The 19,541-nt window shown below is 38.9% G+C and overlaps 1 protein-coding gene across 1 annotated transcript in view; it reads right to left on the reverse strand.

Moving 5' to 3' along the window:
* LOC127441626 (probable G-protein coupled receptor 158) overlaps positions 1-19,541 on the reverse strand; it is a 111,158-nt gene that overhangs the window by 51,608 nt on the left and 40,009 nt on the right. Inside the window, exons 3-4 of the mRNA XM_051699243.1 lie at positions 13,161-13,263; positions 2,222-2,433 (exon numbers count right to left, since the gene is read on the reverse strand). Coding sequence (XP_051555203.1) covers positions 2,222-2,433; positions 13,161-13,263 — 315 coding nt within the window. The remainder of the gene's footprint in view (positions 1-2,221; positions 2,434-13,160; positions 13,264-19,541) is intronic.

Genomic DNA, 19,541 nt, shown 5'->3' on the forward strand with positions numbered 1-19,541 from the left:
AACATTTTTTTTTTTTTTGTTGTTTAACACTTTGCTTACCTTAAAAGATTATTAGTTACAACATTATTGGCATTATTATTACTTTACTGTTTTCATCATAAACTAGGGAATACATACACGTTGGGCTTATGTTTGTTGCTTCCACTCCAAAATGGTGTCTCTACCATTTGAAATAATATGAATAGAATAGTGATTAATCACTTATCCAATGTTTTCACAGGTGTGCTAAAATCACATTTTCTGTGTTAATTGTTGTTTCAATGTCTAAATTGAAGATTTTAAAGAGTGAAATTAAGAAATAGCTGTAATAAAAAAATGCATAATTTTTTTTTGTGAGGGTTAGATTTAGGGGTAGGGTATAGAATCTATAGTTCGTACAGTATAAAAATCATTATGTCTATGGAGAGTCCTCATAAGGATAGCTGCACCAACATGTTTGTGTGTGGGTGGGTGTGTGTGTGTGTGTGGAAGAGGAGTTTAGTGAGAGACGTATAAACTTTAAAAACATAGTTTTATATACATCTGTTAGTTAAAGGATCGGTGAAAGTACTCTTGCTTATCCATATTTGTTTAAACTTAGTAGAATTAAAAGGATTTACATCTAATTAAACATTTTGTTTAAATCTTACTTTTGTAACATCCTTCTTGATGCTGTATGATAGAGGTTACAATGAGAATAAAAGGTCTGTTTAGCACATAATGTCAAGAAATAGTGTAATGTTTAATTAATCCACATTAGGTCAAACATGTGTAGGCTGGTCAACCTTAAGGTTTTACAACCAGAAGATTGTGTTGAGGTTATGTGTGAAGTGGGAGGGAGGATGACCTGTGAAGTGGTGACTGAAGTTAAAGAGTTACTAGACCTCTAAAAGATGTGTTATTGAGGGAAAGAGAGAGAGATACAAACAAAGGGAGAATTTGGAGACTTTTTATTAGAATACACAATTACAACTAATATAAACAACCATAATAAACCATTTAATCCTCTTTAACGTTTTAAAAGTCTTGGACATCTCACTCAAAAACAGGTACATACACAATTTCTTTACTTTTTATTTATTGCAATTCACAAGTCACTAAATCAACCGTTTCCTTATTTTGAAAACAGTTGGTTTATTATTGCAAAAATCGTATTTCACGTTGGTACATCGAACCAGTAAAAAATTTACATTTGTTTCGAACACCTCACGCAACCTGACCAAAACAGGCTCACGCACTGATAAAGACAGGTCCAAAACTTGCTCGTAGTCATCGTCTTCAGAGTCTGTATTATAACCCGAATTGTGTCACTGAATCCTGAGGAAGAGTCATCATCAGAAAAATCTTCCTCATCAACCCCTGAAGTGCCTATGGAGACATAGTTGTCTGATTTAAATCACAGACTACTCTGAAATGTATTTTAGGGGTTACTCCATTCCATATGATTATGTACAGAGGGGTGTCTCTTGCAGCCGTTGAAGTCTTCCAAACATGTTTGGAAAAGAAATACCAATCTTATTCCTTGAAAAACAAAGGTGGATTGTCGTACAAGTTATCATCAACTTCTCTAGTGTAGATATTGATGGTACCTGTTGTTTTATTAAACTCGAACCTGCCAACACTCTCATGGGTTATGGGAAACTCACGCTTCACCGTGACTGACGCTAACTCAGGCACACTTGATCCATTCTTGCGCTTTGGGGCAAAAGCCAACCTTTCAGTTAATTCGACCTGCATGCTAATTTTCTGAATGCGGAGAGTTATAAACACTCAGGAAGTCACACATCTTTTAAACCACATGCTTGACAAAAATTTTATTACTTAAAATAACTGTCAAACCAAAGGTCAAACACCGGTAAGTTAAAACACACTTCCTGTAACCACAAAACAGACATCCTGTCACCACAACCAGACATCCTGTCAACCAAGAGTTAAATTACTGTCACAGACATCTGGTTATTGTTATCAGACATAAACACCTGTCAAAACACCAGGTTTATTATTATCAATCAAACAGGCATCCGGTCAGAGACATCTGGTCTATTGTTATCAACCAAACAGACATCATGTCAACCAAAGGTCAAACTACGGTCAGACATTACGGTTATTCAAACATCAAACACACATCTGGCCAGACACTTCCGGTTATGGTTATCAAACATAAACGTCTGTCAACTTCTTCCGGACACGCCCCCTCATCAATCATTTTGACATAAAGTCCATTATATTACTACTTACTTACCTTGTTGTGTCGAAAGTGGTAGACAACTACCATACTAATGAAGTCCAGCAGCATGCAGAAGCCTTGAAAAGAGACCATGGCCAGGCGAAGGGCTGTGTCCTCCTGAGCCACACACGGTGTGTCATCCCTGCAGAATGCACAGCCTTCTCGACAGGGCAGGCACCTCTCGGACACTTCCCACAATTCATCACTGTATGTGCCCCGCTCTGATTCTAACAATGTTTAGATGGCAAAAAAACAAATGTGAGTGTAACTGGAGGATTCATGCAAAAATGTGTCCAAACCTGGTCGGGTGAGAATCCAGATCTCACCATATTTTCTTGGTCATTTCTACTATACAACAGACACTAAAAATTAAATATTTTTCATTTCAGTTCGTTCTGAGCAGAAACTGTATTTTTTCGTTCCAGTTCTGGCATTCCGTAGCCTCCTTTCCAAATAGCCGGTTAGAACGAAATGAAAGAATGGTTAATAATGTTCTTTTTAAAATGACAGTACTCTGTGAAAAGGGTGGGTGACATGCCAGTTTCAGTGTTTCCAGATCTCACAAGAGAAACTGGTGTTAAAAAACAAAACAAAAAAACTCAAAATATCATTGTATAGATAATTTAATTGTAATTACAGATCTGCTTCACAGTCAAAACCTATCAGCATCAGATCTGTATTAATGCTTGTCTATAGTCATATCATTCTGTTAGGCAAAGAAATGTGCGATGCAGCAGTTTCCTTCAGATCAAAGCACATGCTTATGCTCTACTGAAAAGAGAGAAGCCTAATTTTTTCAGGTGACAGGAAGTGGTGTAATTCTGAAAATGTATTATAAACACTTTGTACTTTGGTTTGATGAATAAAACAATACTGGAACAAAATTAACAAGTTAACCAGTTACCAGCATTTAAAAAAAACAAAAAACATTTTCACTCCTGAACAACTGACCCTTTGCTAAGCTCAGCCCCCCTTAGTAACGGCCGCTCGCTCTGACAAGCTCTGAAGAACTCCCTATAGGAATGAATGGGAGATTGCCGTGAACGGAGCGGTTTTTAGCAAAATATTCTCACAAACGGAATGGATAATATTATTATGTGGGCTGTAAATCATAAACTGATGTTTTTTGTAAAATAAATTGTTAAATTACACAGTCAAATTACACAGGGCTGTCCTTTTCTGCATATCGCTGCCCCCTTCGGCATATTGTGGCGCCGTTTTGTGGCCCGTTCTGCATAATGCAACGGCTCATTTCATCTTAGTCCCAGTTCTCCCGATTGCCAGTCCGCCCCTGATCGGCCCCAAAGTGTGTCGGCCCACCGGAAAAATGCCCTGCCCTGGATGTCGGCGTGTAGGTGAGTGTGAGTCAAGTCTTGCTTGAACCACACACACACACACACACACACATAGGAACACATACATAAGTTGTCACAATATCATTACCTCAATATGAAAAACAATGGATGTTAATGGAAACAAATGGGAACAAATCGATACGTGTGTGTGTGTGTGTGTGCACATGTGTGGGGACGTGTGTGTGTGTGTGTGTGAGTTTGTGTGAGTGCCTATATATTTGCGGGGTGTGTGTGTGTGTGTGTGTGTGTGTGTGTGTGAGTGATCGTATATGTGTAGGGTATGTGTGTGTGTGTGCTAGTAGAGAATGAGTGTACAGCTTCCTCGTAAGTCTTTGCATGAAGCGGGTCAAATTGACCCGGAGGCCCTTCTTAGGTACTTTTTTATAGCTTTGTTTATAAATACATGAAATTGAAAAACAAAATTACATTGCCAGGTTCAGATCACCTCAGTGGAGGATATAATGAAGTATATAAAATTAATAACATCTATGATGTTCTGGTCAAAAATGACCCGTATAGAGTTAAATAGATTTGCAATAGATTTACAGCACACTCATATATACATTATGAACATGAAAACTGACATAGGCTTACCTACATGTTTTAACACTGAACACAGGCTTACATAGCAGCATTTTAACAGGAAAGAACACCACCTATATGTCAGTTGTGGTATTAAACATGTACAATCGATAAACAGAAATCCTTAGATTTCCTGTAAGGATTTAATAAGCTGATTCTTAGATTATAAACAAATTTGATCTGTTTGAAAGAAAAACAGAATCATGGTTTATATTTAGCAAATTTACAAACATAGGAATATTGGAAAAATGAGCATTTATTATTGTACGACAAATATATTGCCAGTATTGTCAAATCAGCATTGTGCAGTTGAACTAGAAATTACTGACTGTGTGTGTGCGTGTGTGTGCACTAAATACAGTTTTGGCAGTATTTGTTGGTGTGTGTGTGTAATATCTGAAAATGTTAACCCTATAAAGCTGTGCATATCATACAGTATTTGATACATGATTTACTAAAGCCTTTACATCATCAACAGGATGAACACTTTGCCAATTGTATGCAATGTATTACATATCTACTGCCTCCTGGTGAAAGTTTCAGTGCTCTTCTGGAAGTAGAAGACCTTGTAAAATCATTTCTATAATGGCCACCTTCAAATTGCGATGCACATGTCTTTTTGCTGTGAAATCTATGCTGAATTTAATAAAGTAAAAAAAACAATAAAGTTTAGTTTATTACTGATATTACAAAATTAGTATTTACTGAATTAAATCAGCTTGTGCTTGGTTAAAAACTCATCAAATATTTTATAGAAATATGGCACAACACAACTTTATTTTGAGCGGATGTTGCCATTTTTGCCTTGAAAAACAATTTTTAAATAAATATTCTAGGTGTTTCATAATTTGTTTTCCTTCCTCTTACAGACAATTTTTAAACAAAACATGTTTTCTAGGGAATATTATTTTAATTGGTAATCAGTTTATAGTTTTTCCTTTGGATGTCTTCAATATTTTTGTCATATCCCTTTAAAGGTGCATTTTTTTCCTCATTAAAAAGTTTTAGTTATGTATAAAATCATGACCACTTACATGAAGACTCCAGTCATATCAATAACCTTATAAAAACAGTTTTATCTACGTGGATAAAGGTCCCTTCATGGTGGCTGCCATGTTAGAATCACATGATCAGCTGAAAACTACTTGCTTAATCTTAGTAACTGCCCTGTTATTGGACACTTTTCATGGTGTGACGAGGAGGAGGGGGTGACTGAGCCGTGAGGGTGCACGGCCGGCGCTGTGTCAGCTGATCAGCAGCAGAGCGAGATAAAGGGGAACCGGAGATGCCAGTTCGAGAGAGAGAGAGAGAGAGAGAGAGAGAGAGAGAGAGAGAGAGAGAGACACGGCCATGCTGTATGTTTATGTTTGTTTAAGTTAATTGTTTATGTTCATTTATGCATCACAATTTTATGTTAATTGTTCAGCTGGTTCCCGCCTCCTCCTTGCCCATCCTTTACCTATTACATTGGTGCCGAAACCCGGGAAGGAGGAGGGATGCGCTGTCGTGGAGTCCTCGCCGCTGCCGTCCACCAGGGGAGGAGCCGCTGCCATCCGCCGGGGGAGGAGCTGCTGCCATCCGCCGGGGGACGGAGGAGTCACTGCCGGCTGCTGGGAGACGGAGGAACCGTTACCATCCGCCAGGAAGGGGAGAAGCCGTTCTGTCCACCAGGGGTCAGAGGACTCGCTGCCGTCCGCCTGGGGAGGAGTGGCTGTCTTCTGCCAGAGGGTGGAGGAGTGATTGAGGACCAGGCGACAGCATGTCTGGGAACCGGCAAGCAAGTTTCCTCTCTCTCTCCTCTCTCTCTCTGAGTGTCTCCTGCTTGCTCTTTCCCTCTCCCCTCTCCCTCCCCTCATCTCTCCCCCAGGTTCCCAGTAGGAGGGGTGGCTCACCGGCTGGCAGAACAGCCGGAAGGACAGCATCGGATTGGGGGGGGGGGGGGGTCAGTCCGGATGGTGCCCCCACCTGAATCGGTTGGGGGAGGAGTGTGATGAGGAGGAGGGTGTGGCCAGGCCGTGAGGGTGCAAGGCCAGAGCTGAGTCAGCTGATCAGCAGGAGAGCAAGATAAAGGGGAGCCAAAGACACCAGTTCAAGAAAGAGAGAGACACATGCAGCCGTGCTGTGTGTTTATGTTTGTTTAAGTTCTTTTATGCATTAAAAGTTTGTTGATTGCTCAGCCAGTTCCCACCTCCTCCTTGCCCATTCTTTACCTGTTACACATGGATTCAATTAATCATGGCCTATGAATAATTAATTTATTAATATCTGCAATTGCATTGGTAACTGAAAACTGTAGCATTTGAAAGATGCTGCATCCATGCCCCTAGGTATCAATGTTAGTCTAGACAACATACAGTACATAAAAAGTTACTAAGTTCACCTTTAACCAACAAAATCCAGTTCCTTAATTACATCATCCTCCAGGAAGTTACATAATTTTGGTGAATTGTATGATTTCTGTGATGTTTTGTGGTATTTTTTTATTTTATTCTTTTATATACACTGAACAAAATTATAAACGCAACACTTTTGTTTTTGCCCCCATTTTTCATGAGCTGAACTCAAAGATCTAAAACTTCTTCTATGTACACAAAAGGCCTATTTCTCTCAAATATTGTTCACAAATCTGTCTAAATCTGTGTTAGTGAGCACTTCTCCTTTGCCGAGATACTCCATCCACCTCACAGGTGTGGCATATCAAGATGCTGATTAGACAGCAAGAGTATTGCACAGGTGTGCCTTAGGCTGGCCACAATAAAAGGCCACTCTAAAATGTGCAGTTTTATCACACAGCACAATGCCACAGATGTCGCAAGTTTTGAGGGAGCGTGCAATTGGCATGCTGGCTGCAGGAATGTCCACCAGAGCTGTTGCCCATGAATTGAATGTTCATTTCTCTACCATAAGCCGTCTCCAAAGGCGTTTCAGAGAATTTGGCAGTACATCCAACCAGCCTCACAACCGCAGACCACGTGTAACCACACCAGCTCAGGACCTCCACATCCAGCATCTTCACCTCCAAGATCGTCTGAGACCAGCCACCCGGACAGCTGCTGCAACAATCGGTTTGCATAACCAAAGAATTTCTGCACAAACTGTCAGAAACCGTCTCAGGGAAGCTCATCTGCATGCTCGTCGTCCTCATCGGGGTCTCGACCTGACTGCAGTTCGTCGTCGTAACCGACTTGAGTGGGCAAATGCTCACATTCGATGGCGTCTGGCACTTTGGAGAGGTGTTCTCTTCACGGATGAATCCCGGTTTTCATTGTACAGGGCAGATGGCAGACAGCGTGTATGGCGTCGTGTGGGTGAGCGGTTTGCTGATGTCAACGTTGTGGATCGAGTGGCCCATGGTGGCGGTGGGGTTATGGTATGGGCAGGCGTATGTTATGGACAACGAACACAGGTGCATTTTATTGATGGCATTTTGAATGCACAGAGATACCGTGACGAGATCCTGAGGCCCATTGTTGTGCCATTCATCCACGACCATCACCTCATGTTGCAGCATGATAATGCACAGCCCCATGTTGCAAGGATCTGTACACAATTCCTGGAAGCTGAAAACATCCCAGTTCTTGCATGGCCAGCATACTCACCGGACATGTCACCCATTGAGCATGTTTGGGATGCTCTGGATCGGCGTATACGACAGCGTGTTCCAGTTCCTGCCAATATCCAGCAACTTCGCACAGCCATTGAAGAGGAGTGGACCAACATTCCACAGGCCACAATCAACAATCTGATCAACTCTATGTGAAGGAGATGTGTTGCACTGTGTGAGGCAAATGGTGGTCACACCAGATACTGACTGGTTTTTGGACCCCCCCCCCAATACAGTAAAACTGCACATTTTAGAGTGGCCTTTTATTGTGGCCAGCCTAAGGCACACCTGTGCAATAATCATGCTGTCTAATCAGCATCTTGATATGCCACACCTGTGAGGTGGATGGAGTATCTCGGCAAAGGAGAAGTGCTCACTAACACAGATTTAGAAGATTTGTGAACAATATTTGAGAGAAAAAGGCCTTTTGTGTAGATAGAAAAAGTCTTAGATCTTTGAGTTCAGCTCATGAAAAATGGGGGCAAAAACAAAAGTGTTGTGTTTATAATTTTGTTCAGTGTATATATATATTCATGATATTGATAAACGAAAATGTAAAATTGAGATGAGACACAATGGTTAAAAAAAATTAACTAGTTGACAAGGCACCATTTTTATTATTTCTAAATAATAATTTAAATAATCAAAGAAGAGTTTAAAAAAAGTTTGTGTACTTGTACTTATATTAAAAAGTGCTTGAGCTTGACCAGAGCACATTTCTGAAATTAAGGTATACACATTCAAAGCAATACTTCCTTAAAGGTGCTATATGTAATATTTTTACTGTACTAAATCATAAAATGACCATAATATGTCATTAGAGAATTAGGAAACATGCTAAGTTGAAATACTGGCTTCTCCGATAACAATGCTACAGCCAGTATATTCTACTTTGAAGTTTCCATTCCGGGCCAGAATTTCTGTTTATGTTTTGGCCTTGTGTGATTCCCCCCCACTCACCAATAGTATTTCGACACCACCAGGTTGCCAGATTTGAACAAGTTTTTGCAGGCAAAAAACACTGCATGCTGCAGCCATGGAAGCCAGCAAACGAACTGGATCAGAGATAACAGATTCCACCCGACCTAAAAAGCCTCGCCATCCATCTAAAAACCACCATGACCAGAGGTGTAGTAAAACAAGGATAAATATTGGAGATGCTTTTGGAAGATGGAGACAGCTTAAAGCCCAGAAATCCTTTAAAACGGATGCTAAGTTGGCTAATTTACATGTCAAAATTCTGGCAACCCTCATGAGCTTCGAGTCAGGGGCGGGGCAGACAACTATCCAATATTTTGAATTTGGACTGCAGAACCCATTTCAAATGCTTGTTGTCAATCTTACATATAGTACCTTTAAATTACAACACAAGTATGTTCTTATATATATTGTCAGCTTGTTAATTTTGATATTTTTGAACTATCTCATGTCTCATCTCTCTTTTTTTAAATTATATATATATATACATATTTTTGAAGGGTTCAAAATGTACTGCAAAACAGGAATGACCCTACAGTACATGACATCCCTGAAATTGTTCCTGGATCAACATTGTTTGATCTATTGATAATTGATTTATAGGAATGTTGATGAAGGGTGAGAATGACCAAAATGCACATTAATTTCACAAGACTTTGAAATTTATGTGGAATACTACTGATTAAGTGGCTGACCTGCACTAGTTTCTGTGGTTTTATATATGAAATAAGGTAAAGGAGTGCGTCTGCCACATGTTTGAAAAGAACAGCAACTTATGCAACCTGTGATTAAAGTCCACATTTGCCTTTAATGTAAATTAGCCTGTACTTTCCCATGTTTATGTTACTTAAATAAAAGGAGAGGATTCTCATTTCAATTGGAAACGCATAAGCTACTTTTACATCAGTTTGTCAAGATTCTAGAGTGATCCACGTGCTGCCTTCCTGTCTGTCTCCATGTTCCCTCTCTCCTCATGTGTTTGTTTTTGTTTTTATTTGACAGGTGCCACGTTCTGGCTTAATCATCACGGCCGCTCATTATCAGCTGCACCTGTCTCTCATCACCCGGTTTGATTTTTCTCCTTATTTATTCTCCCTTCTTGGGTGTTTGCCTAGTTCAGTCAAGCCTGTTTGTTCTTCTAGTCAGTTTTTGTCTGTTTGCACATTTTTCAGTATTCTCTGGTTTTTGACTCTTGCCTGCCTTTACTACTCCTCCTGTGCCCTCTGCCTTTGGGTTCGTTTGCCTTCCCAGTCTGATCTCCCAGTTTATGAACCTTTGGATTACATTTTTGCTCATGCCCCTTGGATTATTGAACTCAGCTCAGCATCTTCCTCTGTTCTGGGCGAAGCAGTTATTTTTTACCTTACTCTTTGCATTAAGACACTGATATTTACTTACCTTCTGCATTTGAGTCATCAGTACCTGACACAGTTAATGTGTGTGTGGACATTTAAGAGTGCACATTAAAAGCTGAAGACAGTTATTGTCCATACTTAAGCAATAAGTTAAGGGATTGTTAGGTAAATTACCCAATTATATTTCCAGCCTCTTATCTTATTATACTAACAACTATAGCACTAGATCAACTTTTGGAATTCATTTAAGTGTCCCTAGGGTACACTCAGATCTCGGTAAAACTGCTTTCTCTTTTTATGCACCCTGGGCATGGAATGAGCTGCAAATGACTATTACCTTAGAAACACTCCCTTCTTTCAATACCTTTAAATGTCTTTTACAAACTGCCCTGAAGGAAACATGCATATATATACAGTACTGTGCAAAAGTTTTAGGCACTTGTGAAAAACTTTCAAAGTGAGGATTTCTTAAAAAAAGAATGAAATAAATAGTTTTTATTAATTAACATCATACAAAGTCCAGTAAACAGAAAAAGAGCTAAATCAATATTTGGTGTGAACACTTCTGCCTTCAAAACAGCACCAATTCTCCTACTTACACCTGGATACAGTTTTTCTTGGTTGTTGGCAGATAGGATATCCCAAGCTTCTTGGAGAATTTGCCACAGTTCTTTTATTTATTTAGGCTGTCTCAATTACTTCTGTCTCTACGTGTAATCCCAGACTGACTTGATGTTCAGTGGGGGGCTCTGTGAGGGCCATGCCATCTGTTGCAGGGCTCCCTGTTCTTCTTCTATACTATTCTATTCTATTTGCAAAAGGAATGTTTGGGAGTATAAAATGTATATTTCCTATTGACACACACTAAAGTAGCAGATATAAATAACCATCTTAAGACAAATGTTTTTGTGAAACATCTTATGTGCCTAAGACTTTTGCACAGTACTGTATATACAGTATATATATAAATATATATATATACATTTGTTAGGGGTATTTGATAAGGAAAGCATCACTAGTAATATTACTCATTCTGCAGGTCCTTCTAAACTTTAGCATGTCACTCACTCATCCTACACCGTTTCTGCTTTAGGCATGAAATGTGTTTCATATCATGTAGCTTGTTAAGAAGATGTGTGCTATTACTTTTCGAAGTTATCAGAATACACAATTTTCACTCAGTGAAAAATAGAACAGTTAAAAAAATTCCTAAAGACTTAAAGTGAAGGAGAGATACTATCCATATTATCTAACAACCAGAGACTTGGGGTGGGATTTTAAGACTTGGGCCAGTGTAAATAACCACCTAGCAACAACTTAATGCAATAGAAACCTCCCAGAACACCCTAGCAACTGGATGACAGTGAGTTCTGCATGGGCAGACATCACTAATATTTTCTTCGGAAAATGTAAAAAGTTATATATACAGTATGTAGGGCTTTTACATCAATCTGTCCAATGCTTGCAGCTCACTTATCACTAATTATGTTCTACTGTTCTACTATTTAATCTTATTATTTTTAGTTTTCTGAGAATCTACATTTATGACACTAACTCTGGTCTCTAGGGGATCTGATTAGGTTTTATGGGATCTCTTGGGGGGTGTTAAGTTTTGATGGGGTCTCATGAGGTCTAATGTGGTCTGATATTGTCCCAAGGGGTCCTATGAGATGGGGGAGGGGGTCTACAAAGTCTAATTTCACCTAGTGAAAAATGTGTGGTCTCTAAGGGATCTGATGAGATTGATTGTGTCACTTAGGGTTATGTTGAATTTTGATGGGGTCTGATGAGGTCTAATTTGTTCTGATGTGGTCTTAAGGTCTTTTGAGTTTTGATGGGGTCTGATGAGGTCTGATGTGTTTGGATGTGGTATCTAAGGGGTCTAATAAAGTCTAATGTAATCTGATAAGGTCTAAAGGGATCTTATGTGTCTTCTAGTGGGTCTGATTAAGTTTTAAGTGGTCAGATGAGGTCTAATATGGTCTGATGAGGTCTAATGTTGCCTGATGTGGTCTCTATGGGGTCTGATGAGGTCTTATGTAGTCTGATTTGGTCTAAGTTGGTCTGATGAAGACTCTAGGGGGTCTGATGAGGTCTGTTGTTGCCTGATGTGGTCTCTATGGGGTCTAATGAGGTTTGACAGGGTCTCGTGGGGGTGTGTTAAATTTTGATGGGGTCTGATGAGGTATTATGAGGTCTGATAGGGTCTTATGTGGAATAATTGGGTCTGATGTGATTTTTAAGTGATCTGATGAGGTTTGATGGGGTCTCTTGGGGGTGTGTTACATTTTGATGGGGTCTGATGAGGTATGATGAGGTCTGATATGGTTTTATGTGGACTTATTGGGTCTGATGTGAATTGTAAGGGATCTGATGAGGTTTGATGGGGTCTTGTGGGGTTCTTTTGAGTTTTCATTGGGTCTGATGAGGTCTAATGTGGCCTGATGTGGTATCCAGGGGGTCTGATGAAGTATAATGTGATCTTATAAGGTCTAACAGGGTCTGATGTGGTCTATAGTGGCTCTGATGAGGTTTGATGGGGTCTGATTAGGTCTAATGTGGTGTATTGAGGGTCTGATAATGTCTAATGTTGTCTGATGAGGTCTAATGTTGTCTGATGTGGTCTCTAGGGGGTCTGATGATGTCTAATGTGATCTGATGTTGTCTCTAGGGGATCTGATGGGGTTGGATGGGGTCTCTTGGGGGTCTGTTGAATTTTGATGAAGTCTAATGTGTCTGATGAGGTTTGATATGGTCTCTTGTGGGTTTGATGAGGTCTAATCTGGTCTACAAAGTCTAATGTGATTTATAGGGGTCTGATGAGGTCTAATGTTGTCTGATGTGATCTCCAGGGGGTCTGATGAGGTTTAATGTTGTCTAATATGGTCTCCTGGGGGTGTGATTATTTTTAATGTTGTCTAATGGGGTCTGATGATGTCTGACAAAGTCTGATGTGGACTACTGTTGTCTAATATGGTCTCTAGTGGGTCTAATGAGGTCTATTATGGTCTAATGATCTTTAAGCTTTTAAAAGTATTTAAAACTTTCAGAAAAGAAAGGAAGTTTAGGCATATACTTACTTGAGAAGCCATTGAGTGCCACCCGGCTTGGGTGGTAGAAACCTCTCTTGCATTGGCACTTGTACTTGTCCAGGACAAATCCATGGCCCAGAATAGGTTTACACTGGGAAAGAAACAATTTAGTTTTAGAACTGGATATAATCAGTAAAAGTGATGGGCGTAAAATGAGAGTGGGGGACGTTGGGCCTACTTGAAGGACAATGGAACTTGAGAAAACTCTTTGTTATAATGATAAGTGTTTTGTCACTAAGGGTTTTAGTGATGGGAAACAGTATAAGTGTAACTTTTTTTTTCTTTTTTTTTTTTCTTTTTCCTTGAAACAGTAACAATAAAATTATGCACTTCTTTTGTAATTTTATGCTCTTTAGATATTATTTGCCTGTAAATTTCTTACATCATTCATTTACATATGCAAATAAGACAATTTATGTTAAACTCACTTCATTAAAAACCTACACTTCCATAAGCTGAAACATGCGTATATGAGAATGTGTCATGTAATGGGGCAGATTGCTGATATCTGGTGGAAAAAAGAACAATTGCATGATTTGAAAATTGTGTCATGACAATAATAACCTGTAGATGATTGGAGAGACTGTGTGGTCTGACTGCATGTTGTTACTTAATTTATTGATTTTCTAATTAGAGATTTATATTAGGTTATCACAAGTTATGCATTTGGATGTATATATTGTTTCTTTGTGTCCATAACAGAAAGATGTAGTATTTTTTCTGGAAGGTTAGGGTTAGGGTCTCCCACACCTAAGCATATACATTGGGGGTCAGACTTAGACTGTGATTTTATTTTATTTTTTTATCTGCGTGTGTGTGTGCGTGTGCGCGTGCGTGTGTGTTCTTTATTTTGGCTGTGTTAGTCTCACCCATTCATTTGTGTGTGTTTGTGTGTGTGTGTGTGTGTGTGTGTGTGTGTGTGTGTGTGTGCATGTTCTGCATTGTGAGTGTTTTAGCTGATGGAAGTAATGTTTCAAACGCACATGATATGTTGCCTCCAGCTTTAGCGCATTAGTAAAACTCAGTCCAACTCTTATATCTCAAATAATATATTCACACAATGTGAAGTGATAAGCATTCAACTCACATTTGTAAGGTGCTGTACTGGTGCAAATTCCCAGCTGCGTTCGTGCTTTTGTTACTATCAGAAGTCACCTCTTGCTGCTGGCGCCTAGCTCGAGTCTGTGTTTGTAGCCTGCTAGCTTTTTTTAGCATCGCTTATCTATGTGTTTTCAGCTTTTAATCTTTAATCTCTGCCATTTTTCAGTGCATCAGGTTTTTTCTGCTTTATTCTCTTATCGCGATTCAACTGTGTGCATTTTTTTTCTTTACATTCCATATGTTTACTATAGCTTCTTCCATCAGCAGTGAGAGATTTACATGTGATAAATGTAAGGAATTAGTCAGGCTGACAGAGAAGATTAATGAGTTAGAGACACGCATCCGAACGCTAGTGGAGGTCAGTGAGAAAGAGAAGCCGGTAGATACTGTTTCAGATGCTGGTAGTACAGCGAGCAACACACACAGTTTGGTTCCGGCTGTAGAACCTCTGCAGCAGGGCGATTGGGTGACGTCTCGGCAGCATACTCGCTCAGCAAAGTGACACCACTCTCCCGTTCCTGTTAGGGTTTCAAATCAATTCTCCCCACTCAGTGATGCACCCACTGAGATTCATGTTGAAAGAGCCCTTGTTATTGGTGATTCTATTGTAAGGAACGTGGAAATAGAGACTCCAGCCACTATTGTTAAATGCATTTCGGGGGCTCGGGTGTCTGACATCAGATCAAATTTACAAGTGCTGGCTAATGCTAAACATAGATTTTCTAAAAATTGTTATTCATGTTGGCACTAAAAATGTCTGGCTTCGCCAGTCAGAGATCATTAGATATAATGTTAAAGAGGTGTGTGAACTTGCAAAAACAATGTCAGACACTGTAATATGCTCTGGCCCCCATCCCTGCTTGTCGTGGTGATGAGGTTTAAAGTAGATTAGTGTCACTGAATGGCTGGATGTCTGAGTGGTGTCCAGAGAATAGCATAGGATTTATAGACAATTGGAAGAGTTTTTGGAGTAGACCTGACCTGCTAAAGAGAGATAGACTCCATCCCTTCAGGGAAGGTGCCGCTCTCCTCTCTAGTAATTTGGCTCATAGACTTAATAGTGATAGTATTTCACTAACTGGGGCCCAGATCAGGAAGCAGACAAACTAGCTGACTGTCTTGAGATGTCACATAGGTCACATAAACTACAACACATAAGAGACTGTATCACCTAGATATCACATACAGTGTCTGTTCCCCAAACTACCAAACACAAAACTCTCACTAAATTATTTAAAAAAATTTGATTAAGATAAAACTTGAAAATAACTTCTAAACATTAGATCTCTTTCAACCAAAGCACTAATTGTAAATTAAATTATTACAGATCATAGTTTGGATCTGTTCTGTTTGACTGAAACCTGGCTTAAACCAGATGAATATATTAGTCTAAATGAATCTACTCCCCCAGGTTATTGTTATAACATGAGCCTCGTCTGGGGTCGAGGAGGAGGTGTTGCTACAATTTACAGTGAAGGTTTTGGTGTTACTCAGAGGACAGGATATAAGTTTAAGTCTTTTGAACTAATAATGCTTAATGTGACACCATCAGTTTCAAATAAAAAATCTCTTTGCCCTTGCTACAGTATATAGGTCACCTAGGCAGTATTCTGATTTACTTGGTGAATTTGCAAATTTTCTATCAGATCTAGTAGTTACTGTGGATAGAGCTTTAATTATTGGTGACTTCAACATTCACATAGATAATGAAAATTACACAATGGGATTAGCATTTATCGATATTCTCAACTCTCTTGGAGTCAGACAAAATGTGACAGAACCAACTCATTGCCATAATCATACGCTAGATTTAATTCTGTCATATGGACTTGATGTTGATACTATAGAAATTCTGACATCTCAGATCATTTCCTTGTTTCTTGTATGCTGCGATCAGCTAATGTTACTCAATCTACATTATGCAATCATTCAGGTAGAACTATTCTTTCGACCACTAAAGGTAGCTTCACTAATAATCTTCCAGATTTATCTCATATACTCAGTAAGCAACAAAGTCAAGAAGAACTTGATGTAATAACAGAAAATTCTCTAGCACTCAGAAAATTCATAGTGTCGCCCCCCTTCGATTAAAGAAAATTAAAGAAAAAAGCCCTGCACCATGGTACAATGATCACACTCATGCTCTCAAGAGAGCAGCTCAGAAAATGGAGCGCCAGTGGAAGAATACAAATTTAGAGGTATTTTGCGGTGCATGGAAAGATAGTGTCTGTAGCTGCCAGGTCAGCATATTTTAGCAAACTCATAGAAAATAACTACAACAATCCTAAGTGTTTATTCAGTACTGTGGCTAAATTGGTTAGGAATAAAGCCTCAACTGAACCAGATAGCACAATCGCAGCATAATAGTAATGACTTCATGAATTTATTTACTGATAAAATTTAAATAATCAGAAATAAAATTGGAATTATACAATCATCTGTCACAGTACCTCAGAAAACAATGTCTCATAATTTTCTCACAAGCAGCTATAATCCTTTGCTGCCATAGATCATGAAGAGCTAACAAAACTTATCGAAACATGAAAAGCCACAACATGTATGTTTGATCCAACACCAACTAAGCTCTTAAAAGAGGTATTCCCTGTAATCTCAGAACCTCTTCTTAATATTATTAACTCCTTGATATCCTTAGGACATGTCCCAAGAAACTTTAAAATGGCAGTTAACAAACCTCTTTTTAAGAAGCCACAGCTTGATCTTTGAGAATTGGCTAATTATAGACCGATTTCAAATCTCCCATTTATGTCAAAAATACTAGAAAAGGTAGTGCCCTCCCAACTATGTTTTCTACAGAGAAATAGTATATATGAAAAATTTCAGTCAGGATTTAGGCCCCACCACAGTACAGAAACTGCACTTATCAGAGTTACAATCTCCTCCTATCATCTGATCATGGCTGCATTTCTCTCCTAGTGCTTTTAGATCTTAGTGCTGCCTTCGACACCATAGATCATGACATTCTCTTGAATAGGCTTGAGAATTATGTTGGCATTTGTGGACTTGCATTAGAATGGTTTAGGTCCTAATTAGCAGACTGCTACCACTTGTATGTATACCTCTGTGTAAATGAGGAATTGTCAAATCAAACAAAAGTATGGAGTGCCATAGGGATCAGTTTTAGGGCCTCTGCTTTTCTCCTTATATACTGCATGCTTCCCCTGGGAGATATTATCAGGAATCGTGGAATAAGTTTCCACTGTTATGCCGATGATTTCAAACTTTATATTTCTTTGAAACCCGACAAAATTTCACAGTTTAGCAGAGTATATCAATGAATCGATGGCAAGAAATTTCCTTCTACTCACGACAAAACAGAGGTACTAAATAATGGACCAAAAACCTATAAAAATATAAATTGACTCTTTATGGATGTACTGTTACATCGTCTTCTACAGCGAAGAACTTAGGTGTTATATTTGATACCAATCTGTCCTTTGAAAATCAAATGTCCAGTGTTTGTAGAACAGCATTCTTCCACCACAAAAATATTGCAAAGTTACAACACATGCTCCCTGTTGCTGATGCCGAAAAACTAATTAATGTGTAAATCAAGACTAGATTATTGTAATGCATTACTGGGAGGATGTCCAGCAAGTTCAGTATATAAACTTCAATTGGTTCAAAATGTAGCAGCCAGAGTGCTGACTAAAACAAAGAAATATGATCATATTAGCCCCATTTTATCATCATTACATTGACTACCTGTTAAATTTCGTATTAATTGTAAACTTTTGTTAACTACATACAAAGCTTTGAATGGTCTAGCTCCGCAGTACTTAAGTGACCTACCACGCTATATTACTTCACATTCATTACGATCGCAAAACTCTGGCCTGTTAATGGTTCCTAGAATATCAAAATCCACAATTGGAGGTAGATCCTTTTCCTATTTGGCTCCTAAACCATGAAATAGTCTCCCTAACACTGTTCGGGATGCAGACACACTCACTGAGTTTAAGTCTAGACTAAAGACTCATCTATTTACCCAGCCATTTACCTAATTTATCCATCAACTCACAATTAGGCTGCTTTAGTTAGGTCTTCCGGAACCTGAAACATTTATCATGATCTATAACTCTGCTAAAAATTGAATGGCATCTATGTTAATATTATTCTAATTGTATCCCTGTCTCAACTTCGAGATTCCTATGCCAAGGTCACCAGAATCGGCCAGATCCAGCTCTGTTCCTGCTTGTCGGACTCCACTGCTACGCGTCTCTGAATGATGATGACTAAATGCAGCCGGTGCCAGCCAGACATCACTTCGATCTATTACGATGGACTTCAGAGGATGAACTGATGGCAACTCCAACCATAAGACATGGGATACTTCATATGCTACTGCCTGAACCTTGGACTTAGGATAGACCTCACCGAAATGACTGGCCAGTTGAACTGCTGTGCGCCTCACTCATCTCTGCCTGCATGACCTTGGTCTAATGATGGACTACACTCCTGAAATGGAATACACAGACCATCAATTAATCACCAATAAAAGCCTTCATCATCCAACTAACAAAGGACAATTAATCTATGTAAACTTCTGCATTTAATCCAGAATGGACTTCAAAGACATTAGTCATTAATCTTATAGTTCATACAAAATCTTTGTTTAAACATTGGCCCTTTACACTTACTTAGTTTACTAATTTTAAACCATGACTTACACTGCACATAAATAAGTCATATTGGCATTATATTCATGCTGTTAGCCAGAGGGGAACTGGACCCCACAGTGAGCCTGGTTTCTCCCAAGGATATTTTTCTCCATTAACCAACATCTTATGGAGTTTTGTGTTCCTTGCCACAGTCGCCTTCGGCTTGCTCACATGGGGTTCTAAATACAATTATTATTTAATTATTTATTTTTATACACAATTTACAATACACAATGATGACTCAGACTTTATAAATATTACAGTTTAATTTTCTGTTAACGTATGATTTTCTGTAAAGCTACTTTGAAACGATGTGTGTTGTGAAACGCTATACAAATAAAAATGACTTGACTTGGTATCACTCCCTCATTTCTGTGTTTGTGTGTGTGTTCTGCATTGTGGCTGATTTATTGATTTTATTTGACAAATGTTAAAAAAAAACTCTGTGTTATAGTCTCACCAATTAATTTATGTGTGTGTGTGTGGGCAGGTTTAAGTGGTTTATGAGGACTTTTTTTAGGTTATAAACTGGTAATTACAAGGGTATTGTGCTATAAATGTGGTTTATGAGGACATTTCTAGTGTCCCC

Source organism: Myxocyprinus asiaticus, chromosome 5 (genome assembly GCF_019703515.2).
Source record: "Myxocyprinus asiaticus isolate MX2 ecotype Aquarium Trade chromosome 5, UBuf_Myxa_2, whole genome shotgun sequence".
NCBI classification, from domain to species: Eukaryota; Metazoa; Chordata; class Actinopteri; order Cypriniformes; family Catostomidae; genus Myxocyprinus; species Myxocyprinus asiaticus.